The sequence below is a fragment of the Aythya fuligula genome, chromosome 2 (assembly GCF_009819795.1).
Source record: "Aythya fuligula isolate bAytFul2 chromosome 2, bAytFul2.pri, whole genome shotgun sequence".
NCBI lineage: Eukaryota > Metazoa > Chordata > Aves > Anseriformes > Anatidae > Aythya > Aythya fuligula.
The window spans coordinates 106,045,263-106,067,809 of NC_045560.1; the positions used below are offsets into that span (position 1 = coordinate 106,045,263).

At 39.1% G+C, this 22,547-nt stretch overlaps 1 protein-coding gene across 3 annotated transcripts in view; it reads right to left on the bottom strand.

The window, feature by feature from the left end:
* Positions 1-12,533: 12,533 nt before the first annotated feature.
* RAB31 (RAB31, member RAS oncogene family) overlaps positions 12,534-22,547 on the bottom strand; it is a 62,469-nt gene continuing 52,455 nt past the window's right edge. For all 3 annotated transcript variants that reach the window (XM_032181831.1, XM_032181830.1, XM_032181832.1), the window contains exon 7: positions 12,534-16,342. In XM_032181831.1, coding sequence (XP_032037722.1) covers positions 16,245-16,342 — 98 coding nt within the window. In that variant the 3' untranslated portion in view covers positions 12,534-16,244. The remainder of the gene's footprint in view (positions 16,343-22,547) is intronic.

Below are 22,547 nucleotides of genomic sequence, written 5' to 3' on the forward strand. Positions count from 1 at the left end.
TGTTTATTATTCGGCTAGCTTATTCAGTCCCTTACCCCCCCCAACTTGGAACTTGCACTTGTCTTGCAGTAAAGCAATATCACGACTTTCTTTGCAATTCCTTGGTGTTATTAAGACTGTCAGGAAGAGCAACCAAGTGCCACATTACTTGTCATGTTAATGGAAAAACTCTCCATCTCACTCACTGGGCTAACATATGTATCCTGCCCTGTCAAGTCAGTGAATATTGCAAAGCCAAACTATAAAGGTAAGAATGTGTTTGAATTTCTCTTTAAGGAAATACCTGGCCTCTTGGTGCTGCAATTTATCTTCTGAAATACAAAACTATTCATAGCATACCCATAGATTACAGCAGGCTTTAGTCATAATTTACTTGACTGCTAATGAGTTCCATATATAATTTTAGGCCCGCTCACTTGTTATATTGTAAATCAAAGGTAAAATCACAGTCCCTGCCTTTTTGAAGATTTATGGCATTATTCAAATGTTACCACAGGCTAGAAAAGTAGATCTTAGCTGAGTATCACCAACTTTCTTCAACTAAAGTGTATTTCTCTTCCTAGTGACATTATTAGAAAAATGTACGATGCATGTTGAATATACAAGTAGAGAAAAACTAATAACTTACAACCACCTTCTGATAGCTGTAGTGGGAAAAAAAAAAAAAAAAAAAAAGGCATATGTTTCATATTTTGGACCTGCTTCTGTTCTCCTGAACACAAAAATCCTTAGACCATTTACTTATGTAGGAACAAGACAAAAATGGTATTTTGTTCTTCTGGTTTAAAGCAGCATTTAAAGAACTGAATGAGTCCCGAGCCAATTTGAAATGTGCTAAGAGCCATTAGCCCTTTGATAAAAGACAAAGCTGTTGAGGAAATGGATTCCTGAATACTGTTTTCAATAATTGGTTCTTACAGTCCACATATATTCACGAGGGATGTAATGAGACTATTGAATATACAAAATATAGAATGTGTAATGTGTTGGTGGTTGTTTGCTGGTGTTGCATTTCTAAAAATGTACAAGCTATGCTGAAAAGCAGCCAAAAATAAAATATGCATAGATAAGCATACAAATACAAGTACATAGTTGAAACTCCCTTCTTTTTTACCAAGAGTAAAACTGTATTAAATAACAGTTTTAGCCTGAGAAGAAATCCATCAGAAACAGTGTGATGGTGTCCTACAGTCATTACATCTCTCTTCCAGTTTGATATTCATGCCAACAAAGTCATGGGCTTTCTCAGTCTCTGTTTGGGGAACTCGTGTGGCAACTGGGACTCAAATTTCACCTTTCCTTTGTTCTGCTAACATGCACAGAAGCTCTATGATGCTAATTCTGCCCTCCGTGTCTCCTGAGAGATCCAAGGAAGCCCTCAAGTTTCATCTTTGTACCCTCCATCAATTGTACCTAGGTTCGTTTTTAATGGGTCACGAGGTAATAAAGCTGTATCAAAGTGCAAAAGACAAGCATTGTACTGAGACTGTGCATGACACATGCTTTCCCTTTACTAAACACTGATGAGACCTGCATTGAAGTGCTGTGTCCAGTTCTGGGCACTGTCCTTCAGGAAAGATGTGGGATGATTGAAGGAGTCCAGAAGAGAGCGCCGGTAGTGACTAAGGTCCAGAACACAGACAGATTTAACCACAAAAACAGATTGAAAAACAGAAGTTGTTTAGGCTAAGAAAAACAAGATTGAGTCACGTATGATAATACTTTTCAAATACATCAAAAGCTTTACATTGCACAGAGAAAGAAATAGTCTGCTCTTACTTACTTTGGCTAGGACAGGAAGTAATGGGAATAGATTGAAGCAAGAGCTGACTTAGAACAGATACGAAGAACTTCTTAACAGTGAGGATAATTAATGAAAAAGATTGCCTGGAGGGGCAATCCGTGGAGTCCCAGTCAATGACCTTCAAGAACAGGTTAGGCATCTGTTGGGAGATACAAATTCAGCTGATCCTGCCTTGAGATGTGACCTCTGCAGTCTTATCCAGCCCTATGATTCCTTCCTTGTATACATTCCAGCGTGCTCAAAGATTAAGCCAATCATCTGCAGTGGAAATGTGCATTCCCTAAGGTCTGAACTACAGTCCATTAAAATCAGGGAATTTTTCCATAGCCTTTAATAAGTGTTGGATCAGGCCCTAACCGAGCGTGTAATTTGGAGCCGAGGATGGAATTTGGTCGACAATTCTGTTAATGGTATTTGCAAATGAGAAGAATCCAACTCATTTTCCCAGAGTACTTTAGTTTGCAATGGTTACAAGAGAAAGTAAACACACGCTGAACAACCAATGCCATACTCTTCATACAAAATTGAGTAGAGCTGACTGAAGACAGAGACAAGGAGAAGATCCCAGGAGACAAATTAGCAAGTTTTTTCAAGGAAGAACGTTTTAGACAGCTATTTTTTACATCGATTGAGACAGAAGGAGACAGTAAAAAGCTGTGTTAACAACACTTTAAAAATAAGTAGGTATCCTGAATGTGAGCACGAAATGTTTGTTTGTGTCTGCTGAAAGATCAAATTAGCAGAGAGCCTGAAAATGGGCAGTGGAAAAGAAGGGGAGACATGGGGAAATTCAGGCTGTCAGTGGATTTGGTTGGGTGCATAGTGACTGATGAGGAGAGATCTGTTCCCCTGTAGTCTCTTACCAAAGAGCATGAAGATGTTCCTCAGCTCTGAATGATCAACTAAACTACAAGCACTTATGCCAGCAAAAGCTCTGCTTCTGCAATTGCATATGATTAGATCCACTGAAATCCAGAGGAATTCTCAGAGGCATAAAGATTTACAGATTTGCAAAATCACAAATTTGCAATTTTACAGATCTGCAAAATCACAGCTCATGTGGGCATCAGCAGCCACTCCACGCTGGAGGGCTGCACCCAGTTCCTGGAAATTATTCCTCTTGCCCTTTCAGTTTGGGGCAGGAGACAGTCAAGTGCTCACGGTGATCTTCAAACAGATGCCAGAAGCTAAGGTTACCAGTACATGGTTAACACACAAATGAAAGACCTTTGCTCTTGATTAATTCATTGCATCTAGGAGTAAAGACGCAAGGTTTCTAGAGTCACCTCCCTATTCCAGCTTGTTGCAAACGTGCTCTGTGTCTGCGCATAAGCTTTGGGCATTCTACCTGAGTGATCATTTATGAAATATTCATTTACTTTACGTTAGGGGACGGCAGGGATGGAGAGGGAGGGGGAAGGATGGAAGTCTGCATAATATTATTGATGGCATCTTTGACTGCCAAATACTGAATTATTTATAGTTTAATTGTGCAAATGATACCCACGAGAAGCCGTTAGGTTACAATATGCAGTTGATACGCTGCGCACAAACAGGGACGCGCCTTTCAGACTTTGTTCTGGTGCTTTGATGGGTCACTTGAAAACAGGTATGAACGCTTTGCAGAGACAAGGCTGGAATACATACAGCATTTTGCAATGTCCTTCAAGACCACATTTTGTAAATAGCTGAGGATAAAAAAAGCCTGCAGAAATCCCCATGTAGCAAAAGATGCTCTGAGTCAGATTCTCCCCATGTGGGACCTTTCCGTCCCCAAATGACCCACAGCCATCGGCCAGCGATCTGTCACTGTGCTGACCCCTGATGCTCCCCTTCCCTGTGAGCAGCCCAGCTCCTTCTGCCCCTCAGCAGATCCTGCCTGCACTGTGGGCACAGCAACTGCGTGTACCGCTCACCACCCCCCACCATGAATATTCACCATTTCCCCCCGCCCTGACACCAAACAAGTTAGGGGAGTGTCCCCATTCCCTCACCATTTTCATTCTGTGCCTACAATCTGATTGCAGAGAACCACATAAATAAATGTTTCACTGTTAAATTCATAAAGTCATGCTTGCATATGTTTTGTGAGCATGCCTTTTTATACAGGCTTTAATAGCAATCGCTATTTTATTCAGGTTTCCTGGATTCAATTCTGCTTTTCAGAGGGAGACACAGTGGATTGAGATCCTTCTGCTCCCACTCCATCTCCCCAAACCTACTTCTGTCCTATTTTGCTGCTTTTCTCCCCTTTCCTTCTCCCAGTCCCCATTGCTCCTGCCCCTTTCTTCCAGCTGGCTGGCAGACAGACAGGCGTGCAGGCTTCTCCTCCCATCCCTTCACCTTCAAATGAGGCAGGTGCTTTTTCTCCTCCTTTGTCCTCAGTACAAGAAGAAGCAATTTAATAGAAATCACTACCAATTTAATAGAAAAACAGTCCTCCACAGCAAACCTAGAATAATTTTTTTCCTGTACTGGGCCAATTCCTTGCCCTTTTTTTTTTTTTTTTTCCCTTTCCCGAGAAAGGCGAATAGAGATGAAGAAAATGGGAGTCTATAGTGGATCAGAGAGTATTGTCTATTCATCTGCCAGCATCCCTTCCTGGGCCAGCACCTGAGGCTTCAGAAAGGTACAAGTCCCACCACCAGCAGATAGGGGATAGTATCTCTTCCACATTGAAATTCATCCTATTTTTAAATATTGACTTAAGGCTTTAAATACCGACCTGAAGATCTGAAGCAGATGTTAAATACCCTTATGCTGTTTTGTTCCCTTCATTGTTTCCTTTCCATTTCCAGCAATTTTTGTGTCATTTGCAGAGTTACCAGCAACGATTTTATGTTTCCTTCCAGATCACTGATAAAGACATTGAACTTCATTGGCTCCTTTGAAGCTGTTAATAACCCATTAGAAGGGAGTAGAAACATGCTGATATGGCTGCTAATTGGTTCTCAGAGAATTTGATGCAGGTAAATTGATTTTGCATAGTTCTGGTTTCTTTACTAGATTGTCATGCAGGGCTACATCAAATGACTTAAAATAATCCATGTCTTCAGTCAATACCTCTACCTTAAGCAACTGTATTTTAGTCTCATCTCTTGTGGTTTGAATGCACCTATTTTCTGTTTAAAAATATATTGATTAACATTACAGATGTTACCGTCTATGAATTAATTCCTAGTTGCTTCCCGTGCCTGTCTTTATAGTATTTTGGCCAAGGTTTAACCCATGCTTGTAATTATCCAAGCCTATCATGTTTATTCTTTACAGTGCACCACATTCATTTTTTACCAGTCATCTGCAATTTCCCTTGTGCACCAATATTTGTTCAGAATGAATATGAATGGCTCAAAGAGCATCTCCACCAATTTTCGTAATGCTCTTGGGAGCATTCAGCCCTGAAGATTTAAATGTGTTTTGCTTTCACCAGTAAACATTCTTTCACACATACAATTTAAGAGAAAAAAATTCATATCACTTCATTATTGCAATAGAAAAAAATCCGCTTTTCAAAATGGCTTAGTAAAAACTGCTTTCTTCTCCAGAAACCATTCCTGGGGTGTAGTTCTAAGTTTCACTCACTCAGAGGAAATAAATAAATAAATAAAATTACTGCATTTTGCTCTTGTTAGCTATTCAGGGATAATACGATAGTGACAAAAAGAGCTGAGCTGGATTTCGGCTTATGCATCAGTAATGAAACTTTTAACCAAGTTAAGATATTGAATGTTCAATCTTAGAGCAGGCTAAGTCAGAAAGATGACTTTTTGGGGGCAATTTTCACATTCTAAGCTGAGTTTCCAAGTCTGGCATGTAATCTTCAGCAAATCTTAGGAGGCTTGATCTTGATGATTTTGATGTACAGTAAAACAAGGAATTGCATCATTACATTTTTACAAATTCACATTTTAAATCTGAGAATTAGGCTCTTTCCTAAAAACTGTAGGTCACGAGTTTGGGAAACCTTGCAATCTTCGCAATTTTTGTCTTTGTATTTATTTGAAAGTGAAATGAAGTTTTAAATCTTCCGTTTTCTGTCTTTTAGAGGGTGAAGTGGATGTAGAAGTCTGAGTAAGTCCTTTGGGCCACTAGCTTAATTCAAACAGATTTTAGCAACATCTTGTTATAAAAAACTAGACAGGATTGTGGGCTTTGGGCCACATTGCAGCTGACTAGACTTCAGATCTGTTTCAGCCTGCGTAACATAGATGGTTTCATTCTTAAACACGAGCAGAAGTATTTCACATGATGGGATGAACGTAACAATATCCAGCCATTATCCGACTACTTTTCTAGAAAGTGGTAGAGCCACAGAGTTTACACAAGATGAGTTTAAATAGACATTTGCTCATTTTCAGTTTTTATTGTCTTTGTTACCTTCAAGCACATTGGGCGGCTAGTAAAATGCAACACTTTCCTTCAACTGTGCCATCAGCAGCTACCACATAACATCACCAGGAAGTGAAATATCTGCAGTTGCCTCACAGGAAAACTTCGAGATGCACAAAAACACCCATGAGGCCTACTCTTGGTATGAGGCAACACTGAGGCCACTTGTGACACGAGTGATGGAGTTGCCATGGAGGCCTGACAGTGTGCTAAATAAGAAAATTTTTGCGTCATCTCATCACATGCTTTCTATGGCATGGTTGTGTATGAAATCAGATGGGCCACTTCGCTTGGAACACCTTGCTTACATTTCTAGCATGATCTGATTTCTACTTTCTTGCCTGGGGCTGGCTGGCTTAAAATACACATCAGAATTATCTAACACCCAAGATTTAGTTATGCCTTGGAGCACTTGCTAAAAGGAATGAAAATATCCGAGGCTGGGTAGAATGGCAGGAAGAAAAATGTCTTTCCTCAAGCACCTTGGAGAATGGGGATCTCTTGTGGAAATTGTGGCACTGCTTCACAAAAAAAGCACAAGCATTCTTCAAAAGCAGGCGTGTCAGAAGGCATTCTCAGTAACTTCAGGCTCTCCTGCACTTCCAGAGACAAGGGCTGAGTCATCTTGCCAAATTGCCAAGTAACCACTTTCACGGAGCTTTGAAACCCGTAGCTCCCAGACTTCCTCATCTCGCTGTCACCGATGTGATGCGAAACAGGCTTCTCAGACGGAGACTCTCTTGCTAATCTGGTAGTTGCTTCAGGCCCCGTAATTTTTCTAACTGTATCTATCACCCAAGAAAGGGTGCAATTTTCTGCCGTGGCATGCATCTTTCACTGGTGTGTGATTTGTAGTGAGATGAGGCGAGGTGTCTGAAAGACATGCCTGCTGACAGTGATAACTTGATGATCCAAGTCTTGTGGATTTTATAAGGCATCAATTTCCTCCTGGGAAAAAATAAAATTAAAAAAAAAAAAAATCCTCCATTTTATCTTCCAGTGATGGATGTTTTGTTATTGTAAAGCCTTTATACTCCCAGCAGCAAGTACTTAAGTACATACTACATGCTGTGGTTAAATAAGTCGATGTAAATCTACTTGGATGAATTTGTCACTGTCTTATTCTTTCTTCCTTAGCCTCCTCTGGAACAATTTGCCCTTTTCATGTAAAACAACACATCATGCCAAGACATCTTTTAGCTAGAATCAAGCTTCATGAAAAGCTAAACCATGCAGGCAGCAAGGCTACATAAGTGCACTGGGATGCATTAGCCAGTCATTAGTCCGAGGCTCCTGCTTGCTGACCTGTGTGTCATGGACTACGCGGGTGGCTGTCATCTTTTATTCAATGGCCTTTGTACTATGTAAATTCAGGCATAGCCACAGGTAAATATATAGTATCATTTTTTTACAGGTGGAGCCTTTAGCCACCTGATGCACTCTTAATCTTTACCAAGGTTCCTAAGCAACAATGGTGTTAATGTGGTTGTGTCATGAAATGCGTGTATATGCACTTTGACCATTTATAATGTGACAGCCCTTCACCTGAAACCCAAATTTTCTGTTTCAGAGATCTCTTTCTTTCCATCTCTATCACCTCAGTGGGGCTGTGACCAACCTCAAAGAGTATCTTCTAGGGTAGGACATCATCACTTTGTTCCTTCTTTCTTCTTCAGATTTTTATAGTCAATGTGCCATTCTGGCCTTGCACTCTTTTCAAGGAAACTATTTCCTCTCCAGAAATTTCAGCTTCTAAAAAGTAAAAAATAAGAAAAATAAGAAAAAAATACTATGGTAAAAAAAAAAAATCCAAAAACTATGAGATTCTTTTTCAGCTATCTCTGTCATGAGGAAACAAGTTTATCTGTTTAGAGCTTAAATCATTAGTTCATATTTCCAGCATCTCTCCAAAGTCTTCTTTGTAATCAAAACCGCCAAGAAACAGAGTCACTGCCATTAGAAACTAGTGTTAATAAGTCTTCTGTCCCTCCTTCCTGTGACTACGGGGAGAACTATTTTAGCGTTAAAGGTTGTGTCGTAGGAGGAGAGCTGGTTAGGTGCCAATGGGCGGTTCAGATTGCCACCTTGAAAGCAAATTTTCCCTGAGAACAGAGAATGAGTGTGGTAAATCTCAGAGGACAAATAGTATTTCTAAAGGGAGTGGTGCCAGGAAAGCTTTTTCATTCTTATTTTGATTCCTGAATGTCTTAAGAAATGGCACAGAAAACCTAAGTATTTATTTTGAATGTCTTTCTTTTTGAGTGCTCTTGTTAGATTCCTACTATACACACTTCATGCTTTTTAGGTAAAGATTTACAGGGCAGAAACGTGACCATACGATGAGTGATGAACACAGACAGGATCTTGGATAGTTGGTAGTAATTCTAGGTTTGCTGATCACTTGATTTTTTGTGGAGCTAGCATATTGAAAAGGGATTTTAAAATCACTGTGTCATCCAGGTTGCATCCATTGCTCTTTAACGCTAAACTGCTCTGAAATCTCCTGACATGTATTTATCAGCAAAGCAGCCAGGTTCTTTTAAGATGACAAGAAGCAGGGATTTCTTTTATAATGTGCTTAACCTACATTTCAACCCTATTAAACAAGCAAAGAGAAACCGGAACTATCCTCATTCATTTTTTATTTATTTGCAAAGTCAGTAACGGCAATGCTATCACTTGCCCCCAAATCATGTTATATTGCCAAACAGGAAGAAATGTGATGTTCGTTTTCCCCAGGAGCGTCTCTTAGACTTGTAATCTGACTTCCTTATTGATTGGCATTTGTCAATACACAATCAGAAGCCTAGTGATTGCCTCTCTCTTAGTCTGTAACAGGTCATTTCCTTAGAGTACTCTACTCGCTGTAGGGGAATACAAATTTAGTTGTTAGGTATTTATCTTTTTATTTAAACATGTATTTTACTGCAGTGAAGGGAGCAGGAATGGCATTGACTACGTAAAATAAATGTGGATGAAATGGACTTCAGTGGAAATGTATTTTTGTTTTCTAAAATACCTGGAGAGTGGGAATCAGAAAGGTTAAGGTTCTCATCATCAATTAGGTGTGTCTTAAAGAAATTTTCAAAGATGGTCAGAAAGATAAGGTTTGGGCTCTCAGGGAGGCTTTGGAAAAACAAGGTCAGCACTTTTCAAAGAAAGCATATTCGTATGAAATACTTCAGGGTGTCTCAGGGATAAAAATGATTTCTGACTGGAGTAATCTAAGAGCCAGAAAAAAATAAATCCTTCCCAAGCTGATAAATTTTTAATACCTAAGCAGAAGCCTCAAAATTCTTTTCCGCTCTAGTGCAGAACTTTTATGCACTGATTAATGACATCTTATTAAAAACTTGTTAATTGCTATGACACTAAATGCAAGTCAGTACAGGTTTATTGCACTTCAAGTTCTGCCAGTGTGTTATCTTCGAGCTTTCACAATAGCTGTGTTGCAAAACAATTTGAATAACACTTCGGCACTTTATCTATTGAAAACACATGATTGCGAATCCTAATATAATGAGCATGTCTTCATATTCCTACAAAATTCATAGCGGTGATAAGTGACAATGCAAACTAATCTGTATCAGGACACACTTGGTAGTATCAGAAGCATAAAAATACAGACATTTTGCAATGAGGACTTTTTTTGCAGAGCTTAATTGAGAGAAGAAACCCATCTGAAATTGATTTTTCAGACAAGCTGTATTATGCTACGTTATGCTATTACTTATTCCTTCTCATTTTAACCTGCTAAATGTGGTCAACCATTGATTTTACAGTTTCTAGTCAGGAGTTATTTTTGAACAGTGAAAAAAAAAGCAATTATCAAACAATGAAATTAGCACTGCTCCAGCTGCTAAATAGATCTAATCAAAAGCAGATCTTATTAACGGTCAAGAACACCATTAGACATGAATGCATCCTATTGTTGTAGCTGGGTCCTTAGGGAGTAACCTGCACCAATTAATGGAGGGGTTGGCACAAATACTTTCAGCCACTCTGTCCTCCCGTGAGTGTTTTAACGCTTTTAAGAAAATTACTCTGTAGCCCTGTGTAAAACAACATCAAGGAGGGAAAGAAAAATCTCACAGCCTCCTGTTTTCCTTTCAGGGAAAAGAGGTATTTCACAAATCTGATAGTAGCCTAAACACTTTTGCAGATTAGGTGAGGGGGTGGAAGTATGAAGTAGATACACAGACTATTTCATCAGACTTACTGTCCTCATTTCAGAAGAGCGCTCGAGAGATCACAGCAGGGTGTCCTACGATGCTCTCTGCAGAAAGACTGAAGCTGCATTAGGGGAGTTTTTGAAGCCTGTAACATCAAATACTTTTTCTTATGTACCCTGAGACACAACCTTCAGTTTTCAAAAGGAAAGCAGAGAGGGTTTATTTCCCAGCCATCTGTACAGTTCCCCCCTCATTGCAAAATAAAACTGCAAACTAACCTAAAGCACTACAAGAACATGCTCCCAAGCCACGTGAAACCTCCCACTGACAATGCAAGGACTTGTTGTCAGAGGGCACAGCTCCCCACATCGGAAGGAAAAACAGCATTCACTTCTGATTTTCCAACACACTGACAGCAGTTACAGGCAGCTTACTTAGGCTTTCTTTGAATTATGTACAGAACACCAACACAGCTGAGGCTGGCCGGGCCCTCTGGAGGCCCCTTGCCCCAGCCCCTGCCCCAGCAGGGCCACCCAGAGCAGGGTGCCCAGCACCACGGCCAGGCGGCTTCTGCAGGTCTCCATGAGGAGACCCCACGGCCTCTCTGGGCAGCCTGAGCCAGTGCTCGGCCACCCGCACAGCACACAAGGGTGGCCTGGGGCTCAGAGCCTGTGCCCGCTGCCTCCTATCCAGGTGCTGGGCACCACTGAACAGAGCAGTTCATGGTTATGTACCTGGGTGCATTTTTATTTTTGAATAGCTGGAAAGAGATATGTAATTTTTCAATGTGATTATGAATGCTTTAGCATGGGGAACAGATCTTGCTGGGTATCTTCAAGTGGGATGTAAACTCACAGCCTACATAATCCCCTCTGAAATACTGGTTTCTCCTTGCATAGACAAATGGTGGCTTTAGTCACCTGTTACTTCTTAGTCACCATGGTCTTGTAAGTCAACATATTGATTAAGATTTCTTACTGTGCTTCTCGTTTATTGGTGTGCATTGAATTTATCATGGTAGTTAGAAAAGCTTTACTCCAAAATCCTATTTTCCCTTAAAAAATAAGACCTTTATTCATGATCCTCATCACTGTGTTAGTAACCTTAAATCTCTGAATCAGACAGTGCAACAAATTCAGGTGAGTTTAAAGGCCTCTTGAAACAGTAGCACTAAGAAGTATGAAATACTGCGTACTTCTTACGGGAGTGTTAATTCCTAAAGACACACTCAAGGGGCATCAATAAAAAGTAAAAGAAATGTGCCACCAAATATAAAATGTACAAAAGAGTTACGTGTCATATGAGCCATACTAGTCACCTTTACTATTCCAAGCGAGTGGTAACCACAAGCCCACTTTTTCCTGATAGCCACTCGTCTAAATTTCCACGCTGGTACTGGCCACTCAGGTACCTCTCTTCTAAGGGGTAAGTCAAACAACTTTTGGCAAAGGAATCTTCAGGTGCTCTTTTCCTGTTTTTTGAAAGCCCGGCTGAGCTCCAGGATCCTCCCAGAATGCGTTCAGCTTCTGCTAGAAGGGCAGTCCACTCACACACAGTTTCAAGCAGCATTTTAAATACCCATTAAATAATCTGCAGATAGCCCTTTTTCAAGAGCAAATAATGTGAAAAGCAGGACATATTTTGTTCTGCTTTATTGAAACCAGACATCCCCAAATCAAAGGTATTTAAAACATTTATTAGCATTAATCACTGTAGGTTAAATAAAACACAAAAACTACGTTTTAGGGCAAAAATATTATTAGGTATGATACAATTAATATGTAAAACAGAAAGTATTAACAGATTGCAGCATCCTATACATGAAGCGAGTGGGTCCAGCCCAATCAAAGCCCTTATATAAACAAAACAGAGAAAAAGTACTTAGTAAGTGATTTTAAACTGACAATTTATCACTGACTGTGGTTTAAATAATTAAGGGTAGGATACTAAAATACATCATCACTTTACTGAAAAGGTCTGATTATAGTCAGAGTGCTCTCATTATATCTAGTCATGCTTATCATCACATGCCATGAAGGATTAGTGAGAAGACAAGGGATGATAGATAACTTTTCTAGTTGTTAACGTATACCCATGTTATATTGTAACACTTCAGATAGACCTGCTGTACCCTGAACAAAAATAATTGGACTTTTTTTATTTTTTTCTTTTTTTTTCCCTTTTTTTTTTTTAGTGCAACTTCAATACTTCTGAGTCTCAATTCTTTGATAATAATGGTGTTTTGTAGATTTCTCAGTCTGCAAGACCAACTTTTTCTATAATATGCCATTTTCATGCATAAGAATGGCAAGTCAACAATTGTACCTATGTGTATCTTCATCTTCTTGCTAACCTTCAGCCTGTAGCTTTTAGTTCCTAAAGATGAAATGATCATTAAAAAAAAATGTACTTACAGAATACAATGTGCAGTATATGAGAACCAGACATAGTGAAAACACTACATGTCAGTATAGCAATATAAAACTGTACTTATATACACACAGATATGCAAAGCATATATGAAAACTAGTTCCTTTTTTCTTTTTTTTTTTAAACTAGTTCATGACTAGCTGGAAAAGCAAGTCACCCACAACTGGACGGTCACAGCCTTGAATCATGGTGCAAACAGACTCCACCAAGCATACTTGGCACTGCAGCTTGTGTTTCAGTCCTGCTGACAGCTCTCCTGGGGAAACCAATCTTCAACAAGTCCAGCACCAGCTGGTCAGTGAAGAACTGCAGCACTATTATTATTATTGCTATTATTATTATTATTAGAGCAGGTCAGCTACAGATTTAAGTGTTCCTATACAGTAATTTAGCTTTCAACCAGCCATTAACTACTAAGGAATTACGGTTGCTGCTGAAACTTTTGACTCAGAGGTTTTTTTGTATGTCATTTTTCTGGCTGTTTAAGAATGGTGGTGGTACTTTCTGAACAAAGAAGGCAACAGAAGAAAGCAGAAATCATAAATTTTACATTTGAAAATCACGATTTTTGAAACCAACCATTCCCCTGTTTGAAGAGGCAGGTTAAAGCTGCATTTCAGCTTTGACAAACAGCAGATAGACAACACCATCATTGAATGCTGGCCCTGTCTTCAAAGAATATGCAAGAAACTATACAATACAGTTGCTTTATATTTTCACCTGTGACTTCAGAGCTGTCCACTGAAGCTTACCGTAACCCAAATTTCAAGAACTTATTTGATCAAAATCCTTATTCATTTAAGATTTCCTTGACTAAAAGCAGAATAAAGTAATTTAGATTTGGCCCACCAAATGCAAAAATACCTTTGAGCCTACTTCGCTAGCATTTGAATATTAAAATCTGCCAGAGATCCATTGTAACAATTTCCAGTTCTACACTACTTAAAGATGTAACTCACAAACCTGCAGTGATTCACAAACAGCTCAATGGCAGCTGTGAGAGCTGCTTGTTCAAGACAGTATCTATTCCACACAGACCAACACTAATTGCCAGTTCCAGCAGAAATTCAGACTATACCAGGTACTTATAGAGTTGTCTTACAAAGTTTTCAGACATCTCAAGTGGGGTTTAATGCATTCTGAGATGTCACATTACAAAAAGGAAGATGCCAGACAGATTGATGAGAAGTTAACAAGTCAGTTATGCGTAATTACTATACATTGAACTAAAATTCCTAACTTCTTCTAAAACGTGGGCTAAATCTTATCATGTTTTCTTGGTAATGGGTCTAGCCTTTGACTGGGTTTTACTTGAGAATCACCAGATCTCTTGCAGTGTGAGGTCACAGATCCCATCGACTACCTGAATCTGTGTTGTTGATCAGTTTGATATTTCTTTAGCACTGCAGGCCTGGTTAACCTCCCCTGCTTTCCCGTAGCTGTATGGGCTTCCTCAACAGCTCAGGAAAAGAGCCAAGCACCCTATGCAGATGTGCCTACACTGGGATGGGATAGGAGGGTCCCTAAAGGAGCCTGTCTCCCTCCCCATATCCTCATTAAATTTTCATGTGAATGACGCTGGATTATCTGTAAAATACTTGCTGCAACTAAGCAGTGGCACAGGTCTTATATCAACACAGGTGACATAACAAAGTTTACCCTAAATATCCTTTCTCTTGGTAGCTCTTGTGACTACGTGCATTATCCAAGGACAAATTTTCAAGTACAAGTTCTTTCAAAGGAATCCAAAATACCTGAAACATGGAGCATAGGTGAAAAAAACAATGCAGTTTAGATTATTTGATAACAGCAGGTGGGGAACACCCCACCTGATGTTAACTATTTCAGCCCTCTGAAGAAAAGGAAATAATCCTGTTCAGTATATCCAGCTCTGGTTCAAGTGCTAACACTTACTGCTTTTTATCAAAGCAATCTCACAACCTAGCAATAAAGTCTGTTTTTATGCATAAACACAGAAGCCCAGCTCTAGCCTGTCTGTTTATGATTTATAGCAGGAAGTTATTTTTCTCTTTTGATTACTTTTCATAAGGCCCCCAACAATGTGCGCTGAGGTTAACTTTCCTAGTAAGAGAACAAATGAATGCTGAGAAATGCGGCTGGGACTCTGCTTTTGAAGCCTGTTTTTTTTACCCTAGTTCAGATTTCAATTTGAATTGATGAAGAAGAGAGCGCCATGATTTATCATCTCAATCACACACATTCATAAAAGATGAAAGTGGAGAGCACATACAGTTTTACAATATTCTCAGTACGTAGCCATCTACTGGATTTATTTTTCTACACTGTATTTTTTCAAGTGCATTAAGCTTCAAAGGTATCAAGCAATGGGTCTTCCAAACTGCATCCCCGTGTTGGTGAAGAGACTATTCCACAAATGAACAAAATTGCATTTGTAAGGAAACATTCTACTTTGTTTTATTATATTCCAGCCTTTAAGCCCAAATTATATGGTGCTTTCTTAAACCATTTTTCTACAGAATTGCCATTCTTCAAACAGCCGCAGTGAGACCTCTTGGGGTGCTGAGGTGAGACAACCAAGGAGTCCTCCCAACTCACTGGGGCAGCGTGGTGCTCTTTTAGAAATAAAGAAGTGGAATCTTTTAGCAGAGACAACTTCAGTCTGGGACACAGAATTGGAGGAAACATGGTAAGTAACAGAGGTTAAACCGGCATTTGTGTTCTCTACAATTGCAGTGATTAATAAAGCCTGTGCCCTGGAGAAGAAATGATTTCAGGCAAAGCGTAGTGGCTGCAAGTTCCATTCTTTCTGGAGCAGTGAGAACTGCATGGGGTCCAGCAGTCTCCTTCATGACGATTCCTTCTTTCACATACACAGCAACCTCATGACACAGATTTTGACTTGTAGCCTGTAAAAATTGCACTCACTCATCCTTTGTTTCCATTTTTCTAATTAGCAAATTCAGTCCAGTTCTTGCTGGCATTTACCAAACGCAGAAGTTGAAGCTACAGATTTAGAAAAATATGGAAGCAGAGTCCAGCTAGCAAGATGGCAGAGAAACTGTAAGCCAAAACTCAGGTTTTATGTGTTTTTGCACCCTATTATTACACAGAAAGCTCTAAAGACATGCCAAGTCCACTTTGCAATGTAAGAAGAGAAGTTTTTGTAGCAAATCTACAATTTATAATATAAAAGGTTCTTTTTATTAAAAAAAAAAAAAGTCAGTGGCTTAAACAGAGAATCAGAATTCTTAAGACGTTGTAATTTTGAGAGGATTTTCCAAGTAAGTTTTGCAAAATCACTTTGAAGTAAAGCTTTCCACTTCTGGTCCTTGCATTATTACTCACGGGAAGTATTGAAATTACTGCTTTCAAGATAAGGAGCCACATCACCGAGATCATGAAGTCCTTTCTCAGTGAAAAAGCAAACGGTGTTGTTTTTCAAGTAAATCTCAGAAGATCAAGTTGGGTCAGCAGCACCGCCTACCCGTCTGTGAAGTCTGCTTTCCAAGTTTGATTGCTCCATTGTTACCATTTTCATGAGGATCTAAGGGTGGAATTTGCCGACCTGAAATACATGAGGAGACAGAGAATTCAATTTTCCCAATGTACTAACAACGCATGCAGATAATTGGATGATTTAGCTTCCATAAGAATTACGTCTGTAAAGTTTCACCAGAAAAGAACCATCTTCTTTGTACCTTGAATCTTTTCCCCTTGCATTTGCTTATGAAAGGAGGATGTTTTAACATTTAAAAAAGACATATGAAATACGGCTATCAAAGAAAGCCCTAAGTACACTGAAGTTGTTACACATGGATTTAAAAAAGTTATCTTACTTAGAAATTCACAACTAAGATGCAGAAAATTCTTGGCTTTCTCCTAATTCCACTTAAACATGAATGGTTCTAGTTTAACAAGATCTTGACACTCCTAAATCTGCATGTCATTTAGTCCTTGTACACTAGAGCTTTACAAAGTACTGTAATTAAACACATACTGCCTATACTTGGAAAAGAAAAACAAATCTGTTCTTATTGAATCCCTCTGTCCTTCAAGGGGTACCTATGTCTCCGGGGATGACAGCTTTTATTAATTAACAACACCCATCCCCAGCTCTCCTGACTTCTTAATAATCTTAAGGGGTGATTATTTTAAGCATCTGCAAGAAGTTCAGCCATCACAGAAGATGTAGACATCTCCCCCAGGGCATAAAGCACTGATCCACGTCTCTACCCTGTGTCTCGTTAGTACTGCTGCATCTTTGGTCTAACTGGCTTACCTACTCATGGACAACATACCATAATATGCTCAATTATCAGAATTGTAAGAGGAAAAACAAGATCTTCCCAAGTCCAACCCTGGTCTCTGTCTTTGGTCAGGCCTGGCTTTTCCATTACACCTACTGTGTCATCTCTCTTTCAGTATCTCAGAGGTTACAGTCACGATAACTTACTTTCTCGCTACCTTGTGGATTTGCTGGAAATTTTTTTCTGAAGCTGAATCTAGATTCTGTGAATTACTCCTGTTTTTACTCCTACCTATGTTAAATAACAAGAGTCAAAATATTTAATTGTTGTTATACGACACTTCGAGAACATAAAGGCTCGGTGAACAGCTGATCATGATTCAGGTGGGTCTTAAGAGTTCAGATTTCCCCATCCTCTGCTGTATTTATTCACAGCTCTATCTTTCCAAATATTCCATGAATTATTTATATATGTTGAAGCCTGAGTCCTGCAAATTACCTGAGGGTGGTGGCAATGAATTAAAACCGTTCAGGTAAAATCCAATCCCAATGAAATCAAACAGCAATATTTCATTGGTCAAACTTGTCCCTAAATTACCTTTGGTCAAATCCATCAAAATTTCATCTATCTTGTTCAATCATGTCTGAACAGGTGTATTGTACAGCAAAAGTGAGACTTTTGGAGCAGACAATCTTATGTATTTCTACAACTGAATGAGAGGACAAAAATTCGTCATATTACTACGGTAAAAATACTGTATCTGGTCCAACATAGTAGGAAACAAGTATCTTGAGGGCTTAAGCACGTATAAGCACTGTCATTACAGCTCTGCACTCTACTTTAGGTTAGTAAAATATCAGCTTTACACCCTGCATACAAGCAAGAAATCTAGTCATAATCTAAGTGCCCTTTGGAGGTAAAATAAAAAGCAGAATAGGTGGTCAGAGATGTTAGGATGTCATCAGTTCTATCAGCTTTGTTTGGGGACTGTCTCCACTAATTCGTGAAAGCTTTAGAAATTATGAAGAACATATTATCTGTAAGAGGCTTTCGAAGAAGATAATGTTGTCATTTTAGAGACATACCTACCATTTCCAGGTAAAATAAAAACCTGCCCATTTGTCCCACAGCACAATGTAGCTAAAAACAGTTGGAATCTATGGACATGGTTTCCATAAGATACCATTAAGCAAACAAGCCCTAAACATTTGTTTCTTCTAACAGTAAGTTGGGAAGAGGAGAGCTCTTACAGGCAAACTAGCTTAACTTTTGTTTTAGAAGTCCGCATTAAACACTTATTATCTCTGTTTCTCATTCAGTATTTCATAGTTCTTATAAGTTTCAAATCTTTTCTGTAGCACTTTGATGGTATGCAAACAAGCAGGCAAGCTTATCTTTGGAGCAAAAACATTGTAAGCTTCAAGGTCAGCAAACACTTTGGCCAGTTCACGGCAGGACACCATACACATGGTTAAGAATCACCTTGGTTTGTTTCATTTCTCATAATGATTTTTTTTCTAAAAAGTAGATAACAGATACCAAGCATAAAGAGAAAAATCTCTAGGCATAATATTTGCTGATTAATTATTCTGGGCTTTGATCTTAAGTACTGTTTGTCATTAACCACTCATGCTTTCTGTTGTTTTGATATCCCCCCTTGAATTCAACGCAAGGAAATAAAGTTTTAAACACATTAAAAGTTTACAAGTTTGAGTTTTTTTGTTTGTTTGTTTGGTTGGTTGGTTGTTTTTTTGTAGGTGAGTTTATTATTTCTCCTATCATTATTTCTCCTATTACAGCATTTGTTAAGCCACTGAGTTAAATCATTTTAATTTTAGTAACCAGACTTATCCCTGCTCAAGGAACTTTTACCATCCGATGAGGAGCTGACAGGAGTAACTCTGCTGGAGCATGAAGCTCAGTCTAATAACTAACTGGGAACCGGCTCCACAGCAAACGATATGGTGATTCTTCACTAAGGGTCGTGGGAAATGGTATTAATTTTAGAAAGCATGCTTTCATTACAGAGCAATGGATCTAGGTAATAGGAAAATAACCAGCCAGAAAGTTGTGTGGCTGATAGTCTCCCCCTGGGCCTTCTTAGCAGCCAGTCTCACAACCACACTGTAACAGGGAAAGGTTTACGTTGCAAAAGAACATGAAGGATTAGCAGAGAAACGCCGAGCCTTCATCTGCATTTGGTGCTTCTGAAACAGCTCAACTGCTATTGCTACCTAAAAGGATCGTCATCATCTCATGTTGTAATTCAGCTATTGATAAACATAGCGCTAATATTGCTGACACCAACACAGTCCAGCTGGCCCTGAGTCAGGATCACTAGAGGTTATAAACTGAATTAATTTTTTAAAAAGTATACACTAATTTAAAAGTATTTTTCACTGGCATACATAACTTCTGTTCCAGAGAAAATTAAAAAAAAAAAAATGCTCATCTACCTCTACCTTTTATAACCTACAGCACTGCTAACGTATGCTATTTTCTTCATGCAGTAGACATCAGATAGGAGCAGTAGTGCCCCAACATCTGGCTCAACAATTCTCTGCTCAAGAAATAAATAGATTAAGACAGTTCCACCTCAGACCAAATATTGCTCTGTCAAGATTGAGTTAGCTCAAAAGTTCTATGGGATACAGAACTTTACTTCTGTTGCTTAACTGAACAAACTAGACCATAAATTAAATACCTTTTCCACATTTTACAGAGCAGGACACAGCCAGCCAGCTTACCATTTGACAAAAGAATACCAAGCACATGCTTTAGGATTCCAGATGAAATAGGTGATTAGAGAAAAATAGATGTGCATACATTTATCTAAGAACTGGTAAAAGGGGGAACTTCAAGATTCATTATTAAATCATTCTGCTAGAGGCAATATAAAGCTCCATATGGTTCCCATCACTGACACTTACATGGAGTCAAGTCTATTGACTGTGATTTAAATTAGATTTTGCACCTGCATTAATTATGTAATTACATATTTTGATTTAATTTTGCTAATGTTTAGGGCATGTTTCATAGATTATTTCACGCAATGAAATTGTTGGCAAACATTCGCCTCTATGCAGAGGCCTTGGGGTCCTCCATGATCTCATTCCAATAAGCACATAATCATGTATAAAATAATAATCATCACAACAGACTGCTCAAGGTAGGATTACGGAAATATCAAGGTTCTGAAGTGAACTTCCCAGGTTAACAGGTGGGAAGCACTAAATCAGCTATATCCCCCTTTCTGGCATGTCTGAAGGTCAGGGTCTGCTCCAATGCCCGGCTGAGTTCCAACTCCTGCTTTTGAATCTGAGATTTGTAATGCAAAGAGATTAATTGGCACTCTGGGAATTGTGGTTCTGAGAGTGCCAGAGGCAAAGGAAGGGAGGGAGGGACAAGAGGTAAAGAAAATAAGAGGGAAGAAAAAAGAAAACTGGAGCAGGAAGCAAGAGAGGCAACAGGGACTGGATGACAGCTCTGCAAGAAGATCTTGAAGAAAGGCAGACGGGGATTGCTCTGCTGCAGCTGGAAGCATGACGCATCATCACAGTAATAAAATCTGCTCTCTTTGTTCCTTTTTGAATGTGATGCTCCAGTTGTAAGCGCTGAACAGATAGTCAATTAGTGTGTGTAGGAGAAAGGAAAATTAATGTCTGTTTTCTCTCAGCTTTCTGACAACGTGCTTGCTGTGGCTCACCTGAGAAAAGCTGGGCTGCCCCAAGTACAATGGTTAGACAGTGGCCAGAAACTCCTCCTAAAACTGCTAGCTGAATCAGAGCAAGGTGAACCCCTGCAAAGTACAGCTTTCTGTAAACCATATTAGCAAAGCCAGCCATCCGTGAATGCACGGCAGAATGCAGCAGGCACATCTTACCCAACAGTTTTGGCATTTGCATATGTGACCCTTTGTGCTTGTAGGACTTATGGCAGTCACACCTCTTATCTCCCCAAATCCCTTCATCCTTTGAAACCAGTTTCACTGGTATGTTAGAATTTCCCAGTGTCTCTGATGTGGGTTATAAAGTTTGGCCCAGTAGTCAGTCTCTATTTTCCTCTTCTCACCCATACTGCAGTGAAGCAGAATTTTCCCAATTTATGGAGCTGACAGCTGTTTACTTCACGCAGTAAATTTTCATGCAAGGTAGCACACATTTACAATAAAGGACATTGCATAAGTAAACATAGTTAGGTTGCAATTATTTTAATACTTCTAATAGCATATCTAATAGCATCTCCAAGATTGTTTTTTTTTTTCCAAGCAAAAGGATAAAATTGTGACATTCAAGTTCTTGCAAGGGGATGTGACAATACTGTTCATGTAATCAAAATCACCAGAAAAAAAAAAAATCTTATATGCATCAAAGTAAATAACAGAAAGCCTTTAATTAATAAAAAAGAAAGACTTTAATTAATAAGAGCTCCAATCTTGAGTTGAGGTCATGCTGTAATTAATTTGGGTCTGTTTCAGTTTACTGATTTGGTTATGTTGAAAAGCTCACCTATGGTTGGAGAGAATTCCGTGACCTTACAAGTTTAAGACTAGTCCAAAGGCCAGTAAATTTTGCCTCACTAATCAAAATTTTGAAAGCAAGAGGAGAAATAATCCTATAACACAGGGACCATAAACTGTAAAAAATATAATCTCAAATCTTCTTCCATCTTTAACAGTATTGTGAATGCCCCCCACAAAAATTCAGTTATGAGCTTGGGCTATAGCAAATCACATGCCAAAAGTGGCATGAATTTCACTGTAGCATAAAAGTACTTGATTTGCTTAAAATGTCTTTCACAGACCTCTCCACAGTAGTTCACAGATCTCTACCTATCAGAAGGTAACAGGATGAAAACCACACAAAGCTCTGCAGTTGCCCACCTACAACTCCATTCATGTAAGGCCATTTTATACATTCCTCTGCAGTCTGTCAAGTACATGAGTAGTTAAACTATAAACTCTAGAGGGTCTTTGTTGTTGTTGTTGTTGTTGTTGTTGTTTTTGAATCTCCCAGTATTTCTAGGAAACAAGTATTTGGGTTACATTAAATATTCAATATATGAGCTGCTGGCAAGGCATCAGAAAATCAATAGCTTCATATGTGTATAACTGAGCATTTACCACATGAAAGGTTGTATCCAGAGACAGAAACTCTCTGCTCTAATTAGCAAGCCTACTCTAGGAAGAACTTTCTTCAATGGATTGTTAAACATAAGCCTGTCTTGTGCTCTTAGTACTACCATCAGTAAGACTGGAGTGTGATAACAGCTCTTTACAAGCCTTCTGCAGCGAAACCCCGATAATCCTATTCCTCATTTCACAGAGGATGCTGAAATGCTCCAACCTTGGTTCCTTTGGTAGCACACCAGCCCCTATATTTGCCAGACTTGAAGAAATAATGCACACCCAGAGTTTATTTGTCGCTTAAGCACATGGCTATTTCCTATTTCATTTGGCTAGGTATTCTTCAGCAGCTTACTTGTCCCACTGCCTGTTTACCTTTGGACCTGCGGAGGCGGAGG